The sequence below is a fragment of the Globicephala melas genome, chromosome 5 (assembly GCF_963455315.2).
Source record: "Globicephala melas chromosome 5, mGloMel1.2, whole genome shotgun sequence".
NCBI classification, from domain to species: domain Eukaryota; kingdom Metazoa; phylum Chordata; class Mammalia; order Artiodactyla; family Delphinidae; genus Globicephala; species Globicephala melas.
Window position 1 is genome coordinate 68,999,248 of NC_083318.1, and position 25,310 is coordinate 69,024,557.

The 25,310-nt window shown below is 32.3% G+C and overlaps 1 protein-coding gene across 1 annotated transcript in view; it reads right to left on the reverse strand.

The window, feature by feature from the left end:
* The window catches only part of GABRG1 (gamma-aminobutyric acid type A receptor subunit gamma1), a 67,881-nt gene extending 44,033 nt beyond the window's left edge, over positions 1-23,848 (reverse strand). Inside the window, exons 1-2 of the mRNA XM_030880450.2 lie at positions 23,607-23,848; positions 7,086-7,234 (exon numbers count right to left, since the gene is read on the reverse strand). Of these exons, the coding sequence (XP_030736310.1) occupies positions 7,086-7,234; positions 23,607-23,710 (253 nt within the window). The 5' untranslated portion in view covers positions 23,711-23,848. The remainder of the gene's footprint in view (positions 1-7,085; positions 7,235-23,606) is intronic.
* Positions 23,849-25,310: the final 1,462 nt, after the last annotated feature.

The following is a 25,310-nucleotide window of genomic DNA, read 5'->3' on the forward strand; positions in this document are numbered from 1 at the left end:
TGTATGACTGTTATTAATATACATAATATATATTAAGTATATGTAAATTTAATTATTTGGAATTTCTTCTTAGGAGAATGAAAGACTGCTGTCTTATTCTGTAGTTTAATGTCTCTTTAGACAGCAGACTTATCAACCTGCTTCCACTCCTACACCTGATCAGGGGAAAAAAAAGTTGGAGAGGAGATTTAAAGAAAGACAAGTAATGGAGTATCTGCACACCCACTCTTTAGAATGTCTAGGATATTTTATTTTCTTGTGGGTACAATTCACATCAAAGGAAGATAACTGGACCAGAGGCATCTTACCAGTTTTTTGGCCACCAGCAGCACATATCTCCAGACTAGATTGTTGATGAAAGGAGCTAAGGCAGGTGGAAGATATAGAGAAGCCTCTAGATTCCCCAGGTCAAGGAATTGAACAGTATAAAATGCCTATGAACAACAACATAAAGCATTTCTACTCTATTCCTACCCTCCTACCCTCACTATTTATATGTTTACCTCTCCAAAAGTGTACCAAGGGCCATTTGGTGTTAACCCAAAAAGAAATAAAAACTAAGAAGACAAAAGTTTCAAACTGCACCCAGTTAACTCTTCATATCTCCTGCGTGTTCCCATCACTAGAAACTTAGAACAATTAAACAGATGGAATAAAAAAGCAGATCCTCCCCTTCTCACCCCAAGTCCCTGTCTAGTGTCACATGTCTATCATCTATCCTGGGAGAGGGATAGCTTTAAATCTATTGGGATAGTAATTTTTTAGATTAGATCAAACTTTAAATCACTGAAATTGTTTGAAAAGCTGTAGACTCTACCTGAAAAGTTGTTAAGAAATAAAAAAGAAAACTCAAAGTAATTAAAGCTTTACTAGAATTACAAAGCCTTTTAATGTTAATTCGTTATTAATTTCATAAGTCCTCAGTAAATTGATTAAATTTGTTTTCATAATTTATGAAGAAGAAAGATGTTAACACAAATTTTGGACAGAAAGGAATGCCTACAAATCATGTGAACAATTAACTAATTCATTGTGTATAATCTGAGGTGCACAGATACAAATGCTGCTATGCATGGTATAATTATCAAGGTACTTAGGACATGTCTCGTCTAATCTATTAAACAATGTGATGTCACAGATGTATATAGCATTTGAAAGTCCAAATCTCGATCTGAAATAATTTAGGTAAAATGCTAAATCCATGAAGTAGAACAACTGTCAAAATACTTACACATGAAATTAAAAGATTATACACTCTAGGTTCTATTCAAAAAAGTTCACTCAGTAAATATTAAGTGAACATAATTTATGTTTCAGACATTGTTTTAGCAATGAGGGATAGGATGCTTTCTACCTTCAGGGAGTTGACATTAATTGAAAGAAAAGAGAGTGTCAAATAATAATAGTGAAATATGATGAGTAAAATGGAAGTACAGATTTCTGTTTCTTGTGATAAGTAATTGGCATCAATTTAACCATCTCAGTAAAAACAACTTTTTAATGTTTAAAGCCATGAGAGTCATTATGAAGATATAACACAAAATATTTATACACCAAATAACAATGCATTTACCTTTATGAGGCAAAATCTACAGGAGAAAAAGGGAAATACAGATAGTAACACACCAAAAATTGAAGAGGGAAAATAAATAATTAAATTTCCAACTCAAAAGAAAAAGCAAAACAAAATAAAATATAATGAAGGTTATAATAAAGACAAAGTAGAAATTACAAGGTAGTTAATAGAAAAACAGTAGAGCTCATTCATTAATAATGGAAATTCTGAAAAAATCCACTTCTCTTAATTTTCTTGATCAGAAAAAGGGGGTAATAATACAAAATATAAAATAGGAAATAACAAATGGGAACTAAACATTGAAACAGAAAAAGGGTTTTTTTTTAATCCTAAGAAATTACTTTGAAGACTTCTTTGCAAATAAACTTGAAAACCTAAATAAAAGAGATAGTTTTCCTAGGCAAATACAGATTACCAAAAATGAGTAGAAAGCACAAACAGACCAAATTTCATAGGAGAACAAAGTGATCAAAGTGATTAACTATTTCCAAAAAGCACAAGACCTGGATGAATTTATAATGGAATTCTATCAAACTTCCAAAAGTCAGATGATGCTAACACCCAGATAAAGTGCTACACCTTTGAGAATGAAGGAAAATACCTTTTCATGAAACAAATGTAAAAGGATGGCTAAAACAAATGAAGACAGTACTCAAAAATAAAAGATGAATATCACTTATAAATACCAATACAAAATACTAAATAATATATTACCAAGCAGAATCCAATACCTCATTAAGTTTATAATATATCATGACCAAGAAAGCTTTAGTCCAGAATGCAAATTGTTTCAATTAATACTATACACCATACTAATAGATTTAAAGAGAATAAAGCTCAAAATTATTTCCGGAAATGTTGAAAAAGTCTTTGAAAAATTTCAGTACCAATTCCTGATTTTAAAACTAAATCAAGCAAATCAAGGGATAAGTTCTTAATGTGAATATTCATATGAAGAAACACTAGAGTCATTTCCATAAGAACTAAAACGAGGCAAAATTACCCATTATCTCCACTACTATTCATTATTATATTAGACATGTTTGACAATGAAACAACATAATGCTTTTAGACAAGATAATTCGATTAGTTGCATATGAGTTGGTAAATAAAATAAATACTTTTTTGTATATGGTATGATAGCATATTTTGAAAACACATGATGCTTAAACTAACAAAAAAAAATCAGTAAGGCAGCAGGAAGGTAGTAAGATATATAATGAACATTCATAAATCAATGACATTGATATGCAAAACCAGAAATCAGGTAGAGGACATTAGAGTTGAGGAAATATTTACAGGAGAAAAAAATTAAATACTTAGGATTCAATTTAAGAAATATGAAAAATCTATGAGTAAATCTTAAAACATTCCAGAGAGATACAAAATTAACATGAAGATTTAGAAAGACAGCCCATGTTCCCATATTAGATGATTCAATGTTATAAAGATGTTAGTTTTCCCAAAGTTAATTTACAAATTTAATGCAATCCCAATAAAAATACCAACAGCTCTTTTTTAAATGTATCTAAACTTGTTGATAATAAAGCTCCTATTTTTTTTTAAATGACACGCAATAGCCAGGAAAACTGAAAAGGAAAAACAAAACAAAATGAAAATATGAGGTGGGGCCAGCTTTATAAGATATTAATACTAAATGTTTTAGTCTCAAAATACTGTTGAATCTCTAATGTTAATATAGTGTGGTGGCAAATAAATAGAAAAACAAATGAAAGAATGGAATAGAAAGGACAGAAATCACAAAAGTACATAAGAAAATGTAATATATGATAAAGTTGACATCTCAAATAATGGAAGCAAAGATTGACTTTTTAATAAATCATGCTGAGTCAACAGAAAAGCCATTTGAAAAAGATAAAAATTAGATTCATACTTTACACCATACACAGAAATAAAATTCAAATGCATCAGGGAATTAAGTAAAAGAAATAAAATCATACAAATGCTAAAAGTAAACATAGATGAATTCCATTCAAAGTGGAATATAACCAGTAACATGGAAACGAAACTGTCATAAAATGGTTAACATAACCACATTGAATGGGGATAAGGAAGAAAAGAACTAACCTAAGTTACTTTTGGGAACAGTATTTTGATTACATACTGCAAATATAAAGGCAAAAAAAAATGTATATGAATATTTTATTCTAGTTAATTTTTTATAGACGTGTTAAAATTATAGAATTACTTTATGTATTTACTGGAATTGAACAAATACTAAAATATACTATGGGTAAATGAGAGCCAGGTGTCTCCCTGATGGAAAAAGAAATTACAGATAAGGAAAAGGGAAAGGTTAGAATGAACCCTATTGTCTTTGGATTGGAAACAGGGCTGTCAGTATTGACTTCTGGTTTATAATACATATACACAGGGATAGACATAGAAATATAGATGCCTATGAATGTGTGTGTAGAACATATATTTTCTCCTTCTGCCCAATGAGAAGGTCAAGAAGCAATGACACCCAATATTAAGAAATACACCTGGTGCTCACATCTTGGTTTCTAAATACCATTCTACAAAAAGAGGAACCAGGGTTCTTGGAGAAATGATGAATTCCATTGCTGGATCAAGAGGAGCCTGGAAAATTTTATGTGTTAGAAAGTAAGGATATGCTCAGAAAATGATAGAAACATAAAAGAACAGAGAAATAAAATTATAGGACATATCAGTTGTCAAATTTTCATTTTGAGCAATAAAATAAACGATGGTAAAGGATAATAAACTATAAGATAAGACATATATCTAGAGGTCTACACTGAGTAAATAAATAAGTGAACAGATAAACAATTGGACAAGTCACAGATCCTAGTTACTGCAGAATTACAATTAATTTGTGTAGAAGGAATGATGATAATATTCACTTACCACTTGACAAACATCACAGTAATGCTCCTGCAGGTAAGAATCATTGATACAGACCAGAGGAATGGACAAAAGTGTGCTGAGAATATCTGCATAGTTCTCCCCAGCGCAGTATCTCCTCACAACATATTTATTAATCAAAAAGAAAGATAATAAACTTCACAGTGAAGAAACGTGGAAGAAACCACACTTAATGAAAGTGTGGTTTACATCACCAGTAATAAGATATATAAACATCACATGCCTCCTAACACAATACACTGAAAGCACAAAATATCACTTTTGTGGTGTTCTTGGCAAAAATGCATAAACACAGCCCAATAATGAAAATATCAGACAAATTGAGGGGCGTTCCATTGGCCAGTATACTTTAAAATTATCATGTTCATGAAACAAACAGAAAAACTGAGAAACTATACCAGGTTGGAGGAGAGTATGGAGGCATGAGAACAAAATGCAATGTGTGATCTTGGTTGGGATTCTGAACAGAAAAAAAGGACGTCAGTGAGGTATCTGCCACAATTTGAATAAGGTCTGTAGATTAGTTAATAGTATTGTATCAATATTAATTTAATGATTTAGATAATGGTTCTATGATTATGTAAATATTAACATTATGGCTGAAAGATTTCTGGGAATTTCATGGATAGATAATATTTTATTAAGCCTAAATTTTATTTTGAAAAAATAATTAAAATAATCTAGGAAAACAAAATTAAATCATGGAAAATAGATTAATAATAAACAAAATAGTGTAAAATAATAAAATTTAAGAAAATTTTCAACAAAGAAATTTGACAAAGATAAAATTCGATTTTATGACAAACTAATAAAAACTTTAAAGCCCTTCAAGATTTATTCATAAATGAAAGAATAGATTACTAATTATCAGGAATGGCGAAGGAGAAAAGCCCTCAGATCCTAAAAACATTAAAAATATCGTAAAAGATGTTATGAAACGATCTAACTCAAGTAAATTTTAAAATTTAAACTCCTTGAAAACTAACCAAAACTAATAAAGTAATTGAACTGCTAAAATTTTTTCCCAAAATACAAACTCTAGGCCAACATGACTTCACCAAGTAATTCTTCCAAATATTGAAGGGAGAAATAGAATCCATTTTAGGTAACTCTTTCAGAGATGAAAAGAGAGGGAAATATAGCTCATTTGTAGATGCTAGCATAATATTGACTCCAAAACTGAAAAAGACATTACAGAAAATAAAATAACTGGCTAATGCCCTTTATGAACATAGATATAAAATTCCAAAACTAAATATTATCAAACTGAATCTAGTGATATTTTAAAAATATTACCATGTCACAGCTAAGTAACATTTATTACAGACATGCAAATTTTGTTTAAGTTTTAAAAATCAGCCAAAGTTAGTTACAGAAAAAAAATTAGTAGAATAAAGGGCAAAATATGATCAATATGATGGTTTCAATAGGTGCACAGAAGTCATTTGAACCAGTAGGGAGGTAAAAAGAACCCTAGCAAAATAAGAAGATAAAGGAACTACAAAGAGCATCTTAAAAAAAAAGAAGCTTACATCAAACATCATAATTAATAGTGAAATATAGACTGGTTTCCCTGATATCAGGAACAAACCAGGACTATTCAACACTGATTCTAGTCTTAGTGCAATAGGTCATGAAAAAAGTATAATTTTGAAAATTAATTAGAATGCTCAGTATTTGCAAAATAAACACTATTGGCAAAGTAGTCATTATTGGTAATAGTCATTACTCTCTGTGTTTATAGAAAATCTACATTAATATAACAATACATAAAGTTGATCAATTTAGCAAGGCTGCTGAGGACAGAGTAGATTAGCAAAATATCTATTGTATTTCTATACACTGCTAATAAAAACTTAGAAAGTAAAATTTTTTTTAAATCTATTTATACTTACATTAAAACTTCAAGTTAGAAAATTAAATCTAGTAAAATATATTCAGCACTTCTTTACAGAAGACATTAATAAAAATTGAACATATGTGGAAGAATATATGATGATCATGAATTTGGTACAGTAAAAATTCAGTATGGTAAACATTTCAATTTCTCTATATTGATTATAGATTTAATGCAATCCCAATAAAAATCTGGCTGACTTACATTTTGTTTGTTTGTTTTAAAGTATTGCAGTGGGAAACTTAGAGGTTATTTATTTTGTAAAATGTATACATAAATGCTCAGGACTGAGAATAACAATTTTGACAAAGAAGAACAATGTTGGATTGTCTACACTAATTATACTCTCAAGGCTTATAATTCTACATTAACTAAAACAGTGCAGCATTGCAAAAAATTGGAACTCCTACGTACCTTTCAAATATTCCCTTTTATGAAATATCTCTTAGTTTTTCAGGCAGTTTTATCAAAAATTGCTCTGTTGTAGCAATTGTAAAATAATTACATCGAAAATGTTTAGATGTCTTTCTTCCCACGTCAAACTGTGAAGCTTTCAAAGCAGTACCATTCCAAATAATAATTGCCAAACCCGCAGTCTCTAACACACATCGAACACTCAAGGAATATAAAATATGATAAAATAACATCAGCAAATGTGGCTTTCACAGTCACCAAAATCCAAGAATGATTACTCGAACTTACCTCCTATATCTGGGCGAAGTTTATTGTCATAGCCTTGAAGCAAGGAGTTGAGAATTTGTGTTATATCTCCTTCATGAATCTTTGGTGCCAAGACCCAAGTTTTGTTCACTGTTAAATCCTCATCATCTTCATCATCTGCTTTATCAACACTAAAGAATTCAAAAACAAAAATTGTATAATAGAAAGTTCAACCAAGTAGTGTATTTTAAAAAATAGTTTAAGATTATTCTAATTATGTAAGAGAACAATAAGAGGGGAAAAAAAGCATTCGAAATATTTTACATTCAGTAAGACTAAGGCCTACATCATATGAACTGTCCTGTTTTAATAATACTCAAAAATGAAGAATCCAGTGCAAGAAAATATCGTATAATATTAATGTAATAAAGTTTTGCCACTCCCACAACTGTCATTTAAGGCCATAGAGATTATGCACTGATAATGTGAGGAGTGGCCCTAGATTTGTGTGGTACACAATCTGCACAACCATACGTAAGTGACTCTATACCACCACACCCTAAAATAAAAATTAAAAGGTAAATAAGTGCAGGAAAAGTTGTAATCATTAGTCTGGTAAAATGTATTTTAAAATGCACGTGTAGAAAAGAAGACTTAAGGAAAGATGAGTGAAGAAGGATTCAAAGAAAAAAGGAAAAAGTATTGAACACACCTATGCTTCTTCCTTTTAAGTCAGAAGAACCGAGACCCCAGACATCTATTCCAAGAACTCTGTCAAAGATTGTCTTACCAAATCATGAGTGGTTGACTCACTCTCCATATATATACATATATATATAATCACGTATACATATATATACATATTATATATATACACATATGTATATATATACATGTCTATATATATACATATATATATATATAATCATGCTTTCCATATATATATGTGTATATATATGGAAAGCATGATTATCACATTTTAGGACTAGAAGATGGACTTTAGGGATCAAATAACCCACTGCCTTTATTTTGTAAATGAGGAAACAAGTCAGTAGGGAATCAACCAAAGCACAAACTCATTTATTTTCAAAACTGAGACTCAAACCCTGGTCCTATAGCTAATGCTTCCTGTGACGCCTGTGTGTTTAACAAGCATAAAGTTTCAGCTTACTTATGAACTGTGGTAGAAACATATAGTAACATAGATATTCATCTATAATCCACCAAAAGTAACAAACTACTTTGTTTATTACCCGTAAGTAACCCCACCTTCATTTGAGTGAGATCAACCTAGACTTACATCCAACTTTAGTAAATATTAGTCCTCCACTGAAAAAGTATATATAAACTTTTATACTGGTAAAATCAGGTAAATCTATATTATTTATTTACATATATTTGAGAGATGAGCTTCCCTCCCACAGTAGATATTCAAGTTTATCTTAACAGCCTTAGTTGACATTTCTACACTATTCATTCAAATCTCTTTTGCTGTGAACCTAAACATCTTAGCTAATGCAGCCTTTACCCCCTTTATCCTTTTAAATTATTTTTCAGTTTTATTGAGATATAATTGACATATAACATTGTATATGTTTAAGGTGTACAACATAATGATTTGATCTATGTATATATAGTAAAATGATTGCCACAATAAGTTTAGTTAGCATCCACTCTCTTTATCCTTTTAAAGAATATAAATTAACATTGTAAATTAAAACTTAACCTGTAAGTATTTGTACCTCATTTTATCTTTACAATAATTGTATTGATAGTTATTAACAGAGAGTTAATGGATAATGGAGTACATTATTCTTCTCAATATTTTTCCTCTTCTTCATGTCAGAGAATTATTCTTTTCACTCCACTGACTTCTAACTTGGTCATGTGACCTGAAATACTCCTTTCTGCAATGCATCCCTGTCCCATTAAACTCAGGTTTGGCCCTGCAATTTGCTTTGGTTAATGGAATACATGTAACATACATCACTACCAAGCAGATTTTTTGTCAGTGCATGGTTCACCATATCTCTGTCCTTCTGCCAGAAGACCAGCCATACTCAGGCAGAGGCTACTACTACTCCATGACTTCACTTTCAGGGTGAAGGCAACATGAACATAGCCACAGTTGACCTACAATGGACATGTAGCCTGAGCGAGAAATAAATATTTAGTATTGTAAGCCACTGAGATTTTAGCTTATTACCACTGTATACAAATTTTATCCCTATGTGAACTCCTGGAGTACATTTATTTAACAGATTTTTAATGAAGTGCTCATTTGTTTTAATTGTTTTGCTGTATTTAACTTCAAAAATATATACTACTGAAATACAGTTGTATGATTTCCTTTAAATAATTTCTTATTTTCTCTCAATAAAATATATACATACGTACATACATACATTCATTTATAAACTAAAGCATTAAAAGTACTGAAATATTAAGAATCCTGCTCATGTGTCTTCCAGGAAAATTTTATCTAATTAGAACTTCTGAGATATTGTCAACAACCAAAATTTAGGGCATCCATCTACCTTTAAATCCCAGTTTTATAAAATAAAACATCTGATGGATAGATGCAGACCACTGCACGTATAAGAACTTGATTTTTCTTTGTAGTCAAATGGAAGTTCCCAGAAAAAATATGTTTTTCCTGTGTTTTAGGGTAGTAACATCTTGGTAATCCAGGAAGCACACGCTTGTACTGACGTATATCCCCCTTTTCCCAGCTATCTCAGAGGTAATATAAAAATTGACCTCAATGACATCATAAACTAACTTTCCTCATTTTTGTCAAAGCAGAAAAGAAATTTCATTATAGTTAATTTTCTTCATTTTTCCTCCACACTTTCTGAATTACCTTCAGAATATTCATTAACTACCTTAATTTCACACTGGTATTATTTTGGTGACTAAAAAACACTTATAATTTTAAAGATAGTTCATATAGCATATCTGATGTTTCACTATCATTCATAGACTGGAAGTTTTGTAACATTTACCTATGTTGAATGAACATTCATTTGGAGGAAACAAGTATTATTTTCGTAGATAATATTATAGGAATTTGTAGACATTTGCAAGCACTTCTCTTAAATAATTTGAATGAGTATAATTTTATCATTATTGGAAATAAATATACTGCTTAGTATATAATTTTACTAAATGTTTATTTTGATGATTGATGTTTTTATTGTTCTTATCAGCTGTTGAGTAAGTTCCTACCATGTTTCATGAACTGAGTGCTAGGTTTCTTCCATATTAAGGTATGTCATTTAATCCAGAGTAATCCCATGAAATAAACATTACTATTCCTGTTTTACAAATTAGAAAAAAATAGATTTATAGAATTCGCAGGACCCACACTATTAAATAATAGAGCCATGATTTGAAACAAGATTGATTTAGCTTGAAGACTCCTTTTCTCTTTGAAGTTTCCATGGTATCTTACTTTATCTTTGTTAAACAATCCAGGGTAGTTAGATTTTGAGTTTTCTAATTTATAAGAACACAACAACATTTATGGTAAGTAGTTAGCAAGTGCATTTGGGTTGTGCATGGGTAGAATGCTTAGTCTCTGCCTTTGAGTTCTGAGAAGTTAGAATAATAATTTCAAGGAATCACACACACACTCTCTCTGATGAAAAAGACTTTCTAAAGTGTGTGCTCAGTCTTCAGTCCAATGCTTTAATTCATTTATAGAGGAAATACCATGTATTACAAAATATGCTAATTGCTGAAAACAAAAAGATAAGTAAAATTTTATTCTTGATCCATATGATCTTATTTTCTAATGGAGAAAACTATTCAGATGATACAAAAAACCATCATATACAAAGATGCTTATCACAGTGTTATCTATAGTAACACAAATTTTAAACAAAAGAGCAGGTTTAAGTAAAGTATTATATGTCCATATGGTGTGATTGATGCATCCATTCAATTGGTGATTATGAAAAGTCTGTAAAAATATTAAATTATTTTCATAATTTAATGTTATATGCAAAGTAACATATAATAATTTGCCTTGATCAAAACCTAGGTATAAAATGGCTAAAGATTTAACTGGAAAGCAGTATAATGAATACACTAAGTATTCTATGCTAGTGGAGCTATACAAAATTTAATTTTGTTCTGTATATTAATAGTATACTACAATTTTTCTGCATAATTTTGTAATATAACTATATGAAAAGGAGTTAATTTGACATTAATGCCTACCTAAGAATGAACTGCTTCTTCCTATACCCCAGATAGTGCCCAGAAATAAATTTCTAATCATAAAAAATAAGTAATTAAGTAGAGGTTTTTATAGAGACAAGTAGAGCTTTACACTCTGCCAAGAAAATGAAATTGGCAGCCTTAAAAAGTTGCCACTCGATTCTCCTGGGGTAGGAACATGGTTGACTGACAGCCCAGGCGCCAGCCCTCTGGACGAGCACTGCATCTGTACCAGATCCAAGCTTCCGCGGGCTGCTTTCAGGCAATAAATGAACATTGTGGCAATGGTAGTACAGACCCGTTCCTGCAAGACTAGGGCCTTCTCTAAAGGGCAACTTGTGTTGGATGAATCCTGCTGGCCTGGCCAAAGCCTGTTTAGTAGGGCTCTCTAGTCTGAGACTCTTTTAACCCAAACATCCTCTTTGCCTTATACTTGCACAGGGATCAGACCTCCGTTATTATCTGAAGGCTCTCTCTGCTTACTTCCACTTCCTCTCGTTTACCCTGCACAGGCATTTCTCTCAAAAATCTCTTACATGTCCAATCCCAACTTGGCATCTGTTTCTCTGAGGCTTTTGCTTCTCATATTCTTTAATTGACACTTGTAACTTGTTACTAAAGAAAATTTCTGAGTCACCTGTATCAGTGTTGTTTTTTTGGTCTTACTAACTTAGTTTAATACTTTGACAAATCCATCTGATTACATAGTAAATTATTGTATGTAAAAGATTACTTTAATGATTGTATTACTCTTCTGAATATGACAAGCAAAAGTTTTAAACTAATGATAACTGAGAGATAGGTTAAGTGAAGACAAGGCATGCTAAGCCATATAATCATGAGGAGAATTCATCTTTACAGCTAGAAAATATATATATATATGTCTATAACAAGTCAATCAATCAATATAAACTATTTTTCATACATAGGGTAAATATTCATCAAGATTTTCGCAGGACAATCTTGATTTACACCTGTTGTCCTAGAATAATTACAATATTAATAGTAACCTCTTTCACTCACAAAATGGCCTAATTTGGATGATAAATTGTAAAGTCACCCTGGATATAGTTCATATAAAGTTTACTGCAATGCAAATGCCCTTGTTGTGACACCTAGGGAAGACTCTTCCATTATCTAGTAAGACAGTGCAGATGACAGCAAAGGAAACCATAAACAACATGAAAAGACAACCCTCAGAATGGGAGAAAATATTTGCAAATGAAGCAACTGACAAAGGACTAATCTCCAAAATATACAAGCAGCCCATGCAGCTCAATATCAAGAAAACAAACAACCCAATCCAAAAATGGGCAGAAGACCTAAATAGACATTTCTCCAAAGAAGATATACAGATTGCCAACAAACACATGAAAGGATGCTCAACATCATTAATCATTAGATAAATGCAAATCAAAACTACAGTGAGATATCATCTCATACCAGTCAGAATGGCCATCATCAAAAAATCTAGAAACAATAAATGATGGAGAGGGTGTGGAGAAAAGGGAACACTCTTGCACTGCTGATGGGAATGTGAATTGGTACAGCCACTATGGAGAACAGTATGAAGGTTCCTTAAAAAACTACAAATAGAAATACCATATGACCCAGCAATCCCACTACTGGACATATACCCTGAGAAAACCATAATTCAAAGAGTCATGTACCACAACGTTCATTACAGCACTATTTACAATAGCCAGGACATGGAAGCAACCTAGGTGTCCATCGACAGATGAATGGATAAAGAAGATGTGGCATATATATATATATATATATATATATATATATATATATAATGGAATATTACTCAGCCATAAAAAGGAATGAAATTGAGTTATTTGTAGTGAGGTGGATGGACCTAGAGTCTGTCATACACAGTGAAGTAAGTCAGAAAGAGAAAAACAAAGAGAAAAACAAATACCGTATGCTAACACATGTATATGGAACCTAAAAAAAAAAAAATGGTTCTGAAGAAACTAGGGGCAAGATGGGAATAAAGATGCAAATGTAGAGAATGACTTGAGAACACTGGGAGGGGGAAGGGTAAGCTGAGACAAAGTGAGAGAGTGGCATGGACATATATACACTACCAAATGTAAAATAGATAGCTAGTGGGAAGCAGCTATATAGCACAGGGAGATCAGCTCGGTGCTTTGTGACCACATAGAGGGGTGGGATAGGGAGCATGGAAGGGAGACGCAAGAGGGAGGTGATATGGGGATATATGTATATGTATAGCTGATTTGCTTTGTTATACAGTAGAAACTAACACAACATTGTAAAGCAATTATACTCCAATAAAGATGTAAAAAAAATACGATACATATTGCTGAGGCTATGATTACAAAATTGAATTTCAAGCTGTTTAGGACAAGGCAATAAATAATATTAAATCATATAGCAAAACTTAAAAAAAAAAGACTCATCTCTAAGATTGTAACAAACTCCCATAAATTATTTAGAAAAAGATGGATGATCCATCAGGAAAAAAAAAATGGGTAGAGATTTGATTAGGCATTTCACAAACAAAGATAACCAAATGGGAATGAGTACATGAACAGACACTCCACATCATTACTCATGAGGAAAATGTAAATTAAAAACATGAGATACCACTATACATAAACCACAATGGTTAAAATAAAAAACCTTGACAACACCAAGTGTTGATGAGGTTGTGGAACAACTGGAACTCTTGTACAGGGCTGTGAGGGCAAACTGTTAAAACCACTTAGAAAACTCCTTGGTGTTATCTCCTAAAGATGGATGTGCACACACTCTATGACCCAATAATTACACTCCCAGGTACATACTCAACACAGATGCATAGTATGTTCACCAAAATGCTTGTTCCACAATATTCAGAGAAGCATTAGTGGATGTACCATCAATTCAGAAAAAAGATCCAAATATGCATCAGTAGTGGAATGGATAAATAAAATGGGTTATTTTTTTTAAAAAAGTGCAGGTGAAGTTCCAAACAAGTCCTCACCTGTGATCTGTTGCTCATGACAAATTAGTGTTTGTTTATGAACATCAGATACATTTCTATAAGTCAAGTGACAAGTTCCAGGGAAGAAACATACCTCTTCTAATGTTTCTGAGTAGACTATATTTTAATGTCAAAGCCTACAGGAGCTAACTTTTAAAGAGTATGTATAGGCACTGAATTTAGATCTGAAAGTCAAAGAAAATAAAATTTAAAAACTTTAATTCTTATTTTCTTTTTGCCTTTATATTCTACCTGCTTAATTCTTTTGTACAAAGCTCTTTTTAGGGTAGTAATGCTGAATCATTTTTATTGCTCATAAAAGTTGGTAGGGAAGCGAAATAAGTAAAAGATGATAGATAATAGAGTTACAGATTTGAACTTTCAGAGTTTTAGAGAGGTGAAGTGATAGTCCACTCAATTCTGTGATTATCCTCTTAACACAAAAGAATTTGGGACCCATCACTTGAGGCACAGAGAGGAATGCTTTCAAAATTTGAGGAGGGGGAAGGGAAGCATGCCTAGAACATTAAATAAGTGTGTTCCAGTTTGTCCAGTGCTTAACTTTACCATAAAATTGATCACACTGCATCTTAATTAGCTATTTACTTTATTTATTTATGACCCTCTGTAAGCTCCTTGAAAGCCAGGGTTAAGGTTTTCAATGTGATACCATTGGCACTTAGCCTGACATATAGTAGGTATAAAATTTAAAAAAAATTCACTAAGTAAATGAATAAATGGACCGAATATTAGAAATCATCTTGCTGTTTACAAGTAAAATTACAGTGAATAAAGAAAATAAACAACTGAAAACTGTAATTATTGGTCTTAATCAGAGAATTGATTGTAGTTAACCTAATATAAATTTTAAAACATAGTAGCAGTAGCTTTCTGATTCTAGTATTCATCCATCATAAACTTAAAAAAAAAACTGATTTCTTTCACAATGATAATACAATCTATAAAACAATTACAAAAAATATAGCAGGGAAGATCTGTCTTATGTGAAGAAACTAAAACACCAATTGAAGAATATAAGAATAGAACAAAATAAAGGCAAATAAATATTTTGGCTATAAAACAATATTATTAATACATAATTCTCAAATTAGTTTATAAATTTAATAAAGTTTTAATTAAAATCCACAGTTCCTATATAACAGATTAAAATCATTATACTGTAATTAAGTAGAAGAATCAATATAAGAATTACAAGAAATTATTGAAAAATAGATTGTTAGATGAAATTTGCCAGAATAAAAAGAAAACAAAATAAAGTTACTGTAATCAAAACCATATTGTGATAACACATAAAGAAATCAGTGAAAACAAAATCAAACCTTCAAATTCAGATCCCAAGTGTCTAGAAATTCAGTATACAATAAACGTGACTAGTCAGTTTAGAAATGAAAGGATGAATTATTCAGTAACTTGGATTGAAAGGTTTATCAAGCCATTTAGAAAAAATAAATTAGATTACTACTTAGACAATAAATTGCAGATATATTAGAGATCAAAATATAATAAAGTATAAAACTATTAAAGAAAATATTGAAAATGTTTTTTAACTTTTGAGATGAGGAGGTCTTTCTATGCAACATGTAACCAAACCAGGAAAGGAAAAAAAAATGACAAAAAAAAAAGGAAAAATAACTCATGGAGGACATAAGACAGTTTAGACAAAGACTGGAGACAAAGGATAGATTGAGACAAAGATATTTACAACGTAACTGGTATACAGAAATTTCAGAGGGAAAAAAAGACTAATAAAAATAACAAACTGTGCTAACATTTACTGGTAGCAAGGGAGAATAACTTTAAAATGTGACAAATTTTAGCCATCACATTGGCAAAATATTAAAAGATTCATTACATTCAGTACCATTGATAATATAGATAAATGGCATTTTTATAACCATTAATAGAATAAATTGCTCTAATAGAATAAATTGAGTAATTTGGCAACATTGATGAAATATTGAAACTAAAAGCATGTACATATGTGTGTGTATATATATATATATATATATATATACACAGTAACAATATTCATAATAAACAACAAAAAAGAGAATCTGTAATGGAATAATTTAACAAATTATGATACTTCCTTAATATAGAATACCATATTATCATTAAAAAGGAGGTACAACTAAGTATGTGTACAAACCTACAAAAATATCTTTGATACTAGCTGTGTGACAAAAACAACTGTTAGATTTCATTTGTATAAAAAATGTACATACAAATGTGTATACACATATTTGTTTAAACTTATGGAAAAACCTGGAAGTATAGGCTCCAAATTGCTAAGTAATTTTGAGGAGTAGAATGGACTAAGTGTTATTCCATTATTATTCACATTATATGATCAAAACGATTATGACATTAGGGAAAAAATTTTTGGTTTTCCCATATATTTCAACAACATATATTTATATCACTTAGAGATTGTTTAAATTGTTTGTTTAAGGAAACAAGTAAAGAAAAATAAGGTCTAAACTATTTGTGGTAAAACATTTAAAATATTTTATGTCCACAGAATAGAACAGAAATTGGATTATATATTAATGATTCTACAATTTGAGATGTGGAATATTAGTCTCAGAGAAAAAATAAAACATGACATCTTCATCCACTGTGATTTTTATGTAGTTTCCTTGGTAAGGTAGAATACATAGCATCTTTAAAATTACACTAATATTAGGAAATTAAAGGCAATAGAGATTACTTTGGGCACAGAGAGCTTCACTGTTAGTTTCAAAAGGGGTATGGCCAATTCCTAAATCTAGTAGAACATAGTTTGATCTGGTTAGATAAGATACAGGAGTGTAGGGTTATATTAGTTAATGAGAAAAGCGACAGATTGATATCAGAATCGATTTTTAAAAATTAGTATAGTGACATATTTTTAGAAAGAAAACAAAAACAGAAAAATATAAAATATAGCAGATTATTTTTTGTAACATCTTTGCTCATAGTTTAGTGATTGATCCTTAAGATAACAACTAGTACTAATAATAAAACAATATATTTTTCCAGTTTTGGGATTTTTTTATTTGCTTTGTTTGGCAGGCCAATGCTATTTTGTTAAAACAGAGTTTAGAAAATTGGGAATCGTGCTTCCAAAGAATAGTCTTTAGGGGGATGATGAATACACAGAGATTATAAATGTTCTTTTGAGAATGGTTCCATGTGAATATTTTTTGGAGGAAGGGAAAGAAACCATAATTTTCTTCACATTCCATTAAAAAATTACCGCTGGATTGAAAGTATATTAAACTGAACACCAAATTTTCCATTGTTCCACTTTATATTCATACAACATAATGGAACATAAATTAGACTTAGAAACATATAACACTTCATGACATTCACATTCTCTAAGCCTTTGATGCACTTATGCATCAGATAAATTCTATCAGGCTGCTAAAATTTTTGCAAAATTAAGGCATAATAATGAGGCTTATTAAATTATAAACGATATGAAAAGATCTTAAAATTAAATGGAAGAAAGAAATGGGAGTCGTTCTTTTGAATGCAAAAAGATGTACCTTCTCCCTAAGTCTTGGGACCATAAAATGAGAGGTAAAATAGTTTCATTGACATAAGTATCCTCTCAGAACTTTCACTTCAAAAGGGAGAGAATACAAATGAATAGAACAGAAACAACAAAACACTCTAGTCAACTCCAGTTATGATAATTTGCAGGTTTTTCAGAAAGAATTGTACTAAGGAAATGACAGAAAGAAATATACACTCATAAGACACCTGCACAGAGTAACAAATTGTAGAACACAGATGTCTGATTAAAACTTAAATTTAATCCAACCAATAGGGCTACATTGTTCTACTCAATGTGGCTATTTAGTAGAAAAATAATCCCTGCTGATAACACTCTACTGCATGTGTTGGAAAATTATTCTAATAGTGGTACACATCTAGGCCGACTGAGAGGTAAATGACCTGCCTATATTGAAATGGATATTTGTCTAAAAATAGGGAGAAATGTTAAATCTCTAAATGAATTGTATTTGTAAGGAGAGAATGCCTACAGTTCAAAAATTTACTTCTAAACTAAGTTATATAGGTTTTAATAGGACGTTGCTATCTTAATGTCATATGTTAGATGACCAAAGTAAAGGATATCTTAGGAATATAGTTTTCAAAAGGCCCACCAAAGCATGAGACCATACCTCTGGCCACAGAATATTAGTGTTATCTTCCTATGTATATTTTTCACTAACACTGACCTGAACTTATGCCTATGACAGCTAAGAGCATTCAATCTTTTCCCAGAGTTACAATTGATGCCAATCTCCTTAGTGTCCCCACTATAGCTCATCTAGAATTGCAAGTAGCTGTTATAGCATTTTATTGTCTTTACTTGTTTATATTGATAGACCATCTCAACATTAACTACTAGAGTTTAAGTTCACTGGGGTCAGGGGCTCTGCCTTCTTTGTCCAGCACGTATACTATCACATATATGTCCTATATACACTATACAAACACTACTAGCGCAAAGATTATGTCTTGCTTTCCACTGTGTCTCCAGTTCCCTGCTTAATACATGGTAGGCACTGAGTAAATATTTGTTGAATGAATGCTAATGCTTAATAACTGTTTATTGAATGAATTAATAGCTAAGACTATTTCCTGAAACATGGGGCTTCAGTTGGTTAAACCATTTTAGTACGGATAGAATTAGATTCTGAGATATTTAAAAGTAGAAAAAAACATAAATTTCATCTGGCTCTCACAGAGTACAAGAACTCTAACAAGCTTCTGCTTGAAGTTTAGTGACAAGACATCCATTATTTTGTTAGAATGCTTTTGTACTGATGAAAATCTGGCTTCACATAGCTTTCACTACTTGTTTATGGTTTGTCTGTAACATCTATACATAATAAATTCAACAATGATTTTCTCTAGCATCCTTAAGAATATATGATTCCTCAATAAAATTTACCTGAATTCAAAATTCTTGCTTTTAACTCTCTATCCAGTGGTGTTTTTTCTAGATCAAGAACTCCAGTTCGTTTAAGTTTTTCCTAAAATAATTAATCCAGCACTACACATAATATTCTAGATTATGTGATAAATACATAGCGGACTGTAACTTACTGAGCTTGTGTCAATTTTACTGTCTCTCCTCTTCTCTCCTCTCCTCTCCTCTCCTCTCTTCCTTTCACCTTTCCTTTCCTTTCCTTTTTTTCATTTCCTTTCCTTTCTTCCTTTTATCCCTCCCTCCCTTACTTTCCAACCCCCTCATCCACAGTTATGTTAATTGCTTTGATTTATATGGCATTTGTAATCTTGGAGGAAAGGTGATTAAAAATTCAGGCTCTGGGCATAGAGCACATGGGATCTGAGTCTTGGATTCAGCATTATCAGCAAGATGATCTTTAGTGAGTTTGTAAAATTTGCTGTGCCCTGGTTTTTCCATCTGTGAAATGGGGAGAATAACAGTATCTGGGCTTTATTTTCCCTTCATTTTTGATTGGTAGTTCGGCTAAGTATAACATTCCAGGTTGAACATTTATCTTTAGAATTTTGGAGACATTTCCTCCATGGTTTTCTGGTATTATAGATGAGTAATCTCATGATGTTCTAATTCTCTTTCCTTGACTGTGATCTTTTCTATCAGTACCCTCTAACCTTAAAAATTTAGACTCCTGTTTATCTTTGGAGTTGTGAAGGTATATTTCCTTATTTTGACTACAAGATGTTTTCCTTTGATTAATACCATAAACCTCAGCCTCAGCAGTGTGTATAATGGTAGTACTCATGTAGAACACTAGACACAAGCACTATCCATATGGTTAGTTCTCATGTCTAGTTTATTCACCACTGTAAACGCAGCAAGTTGCACTGTGTAGAGCACATAGCAGGTATTCAATAAATATTCGTTGAATGATCTCTCCCATAATCCAAAAGATATTTAATAATGCACAAACAATTCAAGGAGTTTACTGCACTTAAATTTAACTAGAATAAAAAATTCTAGAATTACTGAGATTCCAAGAATATCTGTTGTTATGACTTTTCAGTTAAAACTTTAACTGTCATGTACTTTGCAAAAATTTTCTCTCTTGGTCTTGAAACAAGCTGGAAAGGTAGATGCCAGTTCTACTTTTCACAAACGAGGAGTCTCTGCCTCAAAGATTTGCCTGATTTCAGCCTAGTGGGAAGTGCTGAGGCTGAAACTAGAATTTACATCTAATGGTCGAGTCTAGGATTCTCAGTTGGTAACATGCATATATGTGAATTATTCTCCTGAGGCCTGTGGCAGTCATTTCATCATATTTTGACAATATCTCAAGAGCCCTTTTTTTCAGTTTTTCGCCCTGCCTGTCTCCTCTTCTTTGGGACCCCACCTTCATTATTATTTTCTTAGACAAATTTTAATCACCTTTATATAAATATATAAATATAAAATACTAGATTTGTCTTTTTCATTTTTAAGATGAAAAAATCAAACATTTCCTTTTGTTGATAAGCCAAAAATGTGACTCATAGTATATAATAGGATAAAAAGGAAGACGAGTATACCAAAAAGACTCTATACACAGGGGATTTATCAATTATAGCATTTACATTTTAACTTCAAAATCATTTTGTCCCTCAGTTCTTCTTTGAATATTTAATTATCACGGAGCATCATTAGTCATTTTGTACTCATTTGCATCTACATTTTATTAGAAAATGAAGCCAAAGCTCTGTATGCCTAAAGAAAAATCATGCATTACCATCTCCACAAAATATATTACTGAAATTATTTTAAAATAATATATTTTATAATGTAATTATACTTGAATATTGTCATTTGGGCAACTGACTGCTAAATTGTATGATTATCGACTCATGAGATTGTTTTTAGAAACAATCTCTAAAACAATCTCTCTTTAGCTCTCTCAAAGTATAACTTCTTAGTCAAAGCTTACCATAAATTACATTTTAGATTATGTAAAATCTCAAAGCACTTTTTCAATTCTTTTCAAAAGTCTGATTATAATTATATTTTTTTCAACATTACAAATAAGTCAACTCAAGCTTGAGAGATTTTAACCAGCTTGCCAAGATGCCATAGAGCCTCACAAAGAATGAAACATAGGAACCATGACTACAGCTTTTAATTACAACAACAGGATTGGTTTTCATAGTTCAGCAATGTAAAAATCAATGAAGTGCCTCTCCTTTATGCTCTTGATGAAAAATAATGAGTAAACAAGCTACTGTCTTTGATTAGATACAAAAAATAATAGCCTCCAATTCGGTAAACCCCAAAATAGGTGACTTTGAAAATTTAAATTAGAAACTGGCATCAGACATCAAAATTCTTACAAATAGAACCATCTGTGATTAGTTTTAGAAAGGTCCCTCAAAAGAAGAAGAAAGGAAGAAGAAATTATGAATGTAAATGGTTTATACATGTTGACATCAATTATCTTCAACTAAATATTAAAAGGATAAAAAGTTCATCACAACTGTAGCTACTTTGAAAAGTGAAGACATACACTCTCATAACTGAGACCCTAAGAGTTAATTACAACAGCAACATACAGCTTTATTTTTTAATATGTATATTTTCACTGGCCAGAATAATCCATATTCTCTATAGTACTACGATAAAACGATTTATTTATTTTAGCTGCATAACGCATCTCTCTCTCTCTCTCTCACTCATACATATGACCAAAACAAAAGTACGCAGCATTCCCAATTAGAATTTCCCTCTTGAAAACTGCTACAAAAAGCCAGTGATGCAGCTATTGAGTTATTTTATGTTTCAGTTCAAATCTTAGAAATATTGAATACAAAAACTTGAAGAAATCATAAATGATCTACTACTGCCCTTCATTTCCTAGATGAAGGAACTGTGTTCAGAGTGGTTAAGGACCCTTGACACATAGAATCATGTCTCCAGACTTCCAGAGCCCATCTCTGTCCACTATACCACACAACTTGTTAATTCTGAGCAGCTTGAAGAGAGTCTGAAACCCATCATGATTCTCATAATGTAAATATCCTCAAGAAGAAAATGTATTATTTAAAACCAAACATCTCTTTAAGTAGACAGTATGCCCTTTAGTAAGCAGCTTGTCTATTAGGTTGCAAGAGAAACTTGCACTTACAGTGATAAATCAGCTTACAGGTTGTTATTTCAGAAAATCACTGGGTTAGTCTGTTTTTACTTATGAGAACACAGATTCATTTGCGATATTATGAAGATGCATGAGAGCACTAATACATGGCCTACCAAAATATCTTCCATAATTTTATAATATATTAAAAGAAATAAACCATTACAAGGCACTTAAATATAAGAAATAATTAATCAAGTAGTATGTTTGTGCTCATGCAGAACATTTATGTTTCTAAGGGAAAAGGGTAAATAAACTAAAACTGTAATATTTAAAAATCATTGAGTGTCAAACATATTCTGGCAAGTCTAACATTACTTAGCATACTTTATTCTCTATTTTTGGAGAGAAAATACAGTTGTTCTATCTGTTAGTAATGGTAAAAATCCACTCTAGCTATATGCTAAAAATAATCATCATAATAATAAATTTTAGCAGTGATGCAAGTACTTAAAAAGGCATTTTTTTCCATCTCTATAGTGATTGCATTTTACTCTTGAGTTCTAAGCACTCCCTCTCTCTCTTCCTCTCTGTCACACACACACACACACACACACACACACACACACACAGGACAATCACATCACCTTACAATATTTATTTACTTGTACACAGCCAAGTTAAAAAAAATGATTCAAAGCTGGCTCAGTAAAATATACATGGTTATTTCTAACTTAAATGTAACATAGCTTCAACCCTGATGGATTTTTAGCCATATTTATGATCTTTCTTAATGTAAAACTTTGATTTTTTTTTTAGAATAGCAAAAAGAAGGGAAAAGGCAATATTACTGTATAAAAAAGCATCATACATGCCATGCTCTGTAACAAGTTTCTAAAATAACTTTGTCTTTAAAATGCAGAATCATCCAGAAAGTTCATCAGTGGCATTCATTGACTAAATGTAGTAGCGAAAACATTTCTACTCCCCTCCCCACTTCCAGTAACTGAATCTTTACTAGTTTCTACTCTGCTTCAACTGAGTTAATCTCCATGCTTCACACATAGGCTAATTTCATTCTATCAGAAAAAGAGTAGATCTAATCAAAAAATAAACTGATGGTAAAATGTTGCACATGTGCCCAGGGAAATGCAAATTATTTAACCTAGAATGATTTTTTTTTAAAAAAAAGGAGAAATGATGGGGAAGTGGGTAGATACCAAAGAATAGTTTTGAGTCCTTGAATTTACTCACCAGTTTCCCAGATGCAGGGTCAGTAACAGGAACATCAACCTCAACCCTTTCCTTTGACTCCACAGAAGGAAAGGGTAGAAGAGAAGAGTTTTCCAAGAACCCATTGGAATCGCTTTTTCCGCTCAGTTCTCCAAGCCAGGACTTTTCCTCCCACCTTAGCTGCAGCCTGGTGAGTACAGAAGGGAGAGTGTGGGAAGGCAGTACACCTCCCAACCAGGTAGGATGCGACTCCCAGCGGAATTGAGGAAGGGAGCCAATCAGACCGAGAGGATGCTGGCATAAATTATCTGAAAAGAAGTTGGGCCAATCAACGGCCCCAAAAGGCGGCGCTTCCCCTACTAGAAATCGAGCCCAGTAGGGAAAAGGGCTCCGTCTTTCTAAAAGAAAAACAAACCTCTTCTCCCTGGCAGCCTCAGAGAAGCAGTTGAGTGGCCCTGACAGATTTCCCTCGCTAGGGAAAGACGGCTTCCCTCTTCCCTCTAGCCTTCCCTCCTGCCTGACTATATTTCGGGGATCTGTTTCCTCTCCCGTGTTTGGATTCTGAATCTGTCTTCCAAGAGGGATCCTTGGGGAGTTTGCCGTGCCTAATTGGTTTTCCCAAGGCTCGCGAAGATTCTGCTAATTTTTGTTAATTATTGTTGTTAATTTTGTTGGGGGGGAGGGAGCGGCTCATTCCTCTTTGCAGACCCAGCACCTGGCACGATGCCCAGCACAAATATGTCCTCGGGAGATGTTGAAATATATAACTGAATGAATGAATGAGCGGGCTGGGTGCATTCCTGGTAATCACGTTTCCTACCCACCCCCCTTCTGCTGCCTTATAAGAGAGGATTTGCAGTCTCCTCTCTCCGGGCACCAGAAGATGATACTAATGAACAATATCAGACAAGAATAATCTCCTTTTACAAAGACATAAACAAAAATCCGATTTTAAAAAGGTTATTTTAGTCATAGGAGCTGGAGATCGATTACATGTGTAATCCTTGTTCTCCCCTTTGCGTTTGTTGAGCTCCAGTGTTTGGTACCTAACTTCAGAGGCTCTGCTTTGAGTTTGCAGCAGAGCCCAACAGTTACCATGGCAACTAGAAAGCCTCTGGCAGCTCGAACAAACTGTAAAGGCTAAGACAGTGGTGGTGGTGGAAACAGGTTTGCTCTGCCCAGCCATCTTCCGCCTCTATGCCCTCCTAAATCACTGCTTCCCACCGAAGCCCTGGGTTTGGGGTCTTTGGCTGTCATTAATCACCTCACAACCACCTGGAATTGACCAGATTCAGGGGTGAACTGCAATTAACCACCGAGTTACCTTAGAGTATTTGTCTCCCAGCAAATAGTTCAAGGTAGAAGTAACAGTGTTTGTGCATGAGTAGCTGTTGCTACCCTGCCGTCTGAAATCACTTAAAGGAACTGGATGGAGGTAACAAGGTTACAGGTATTCTCTTGCCCAGAATAACAGATGGTGCAGTGCTGGGCTTTTCTCCCCTCTCTTTGATTCTCCATCTTTCTAGTCTTCTCTGAAAATAGGTATTGACTTCCTTGTTTTTCTTCTACTACTTGTTAATTAGGAAGCATTATTCTCTTCCACAAAGTATGTTAGTCAAGGTAGCTCATACCAAATAATTTGTATAACAATAAAGTTTCATTATAATAGATTTTGAAGTGAATAAATTTAAAGTTGATTTCAATATGAATCTGGGTAGTTATTTT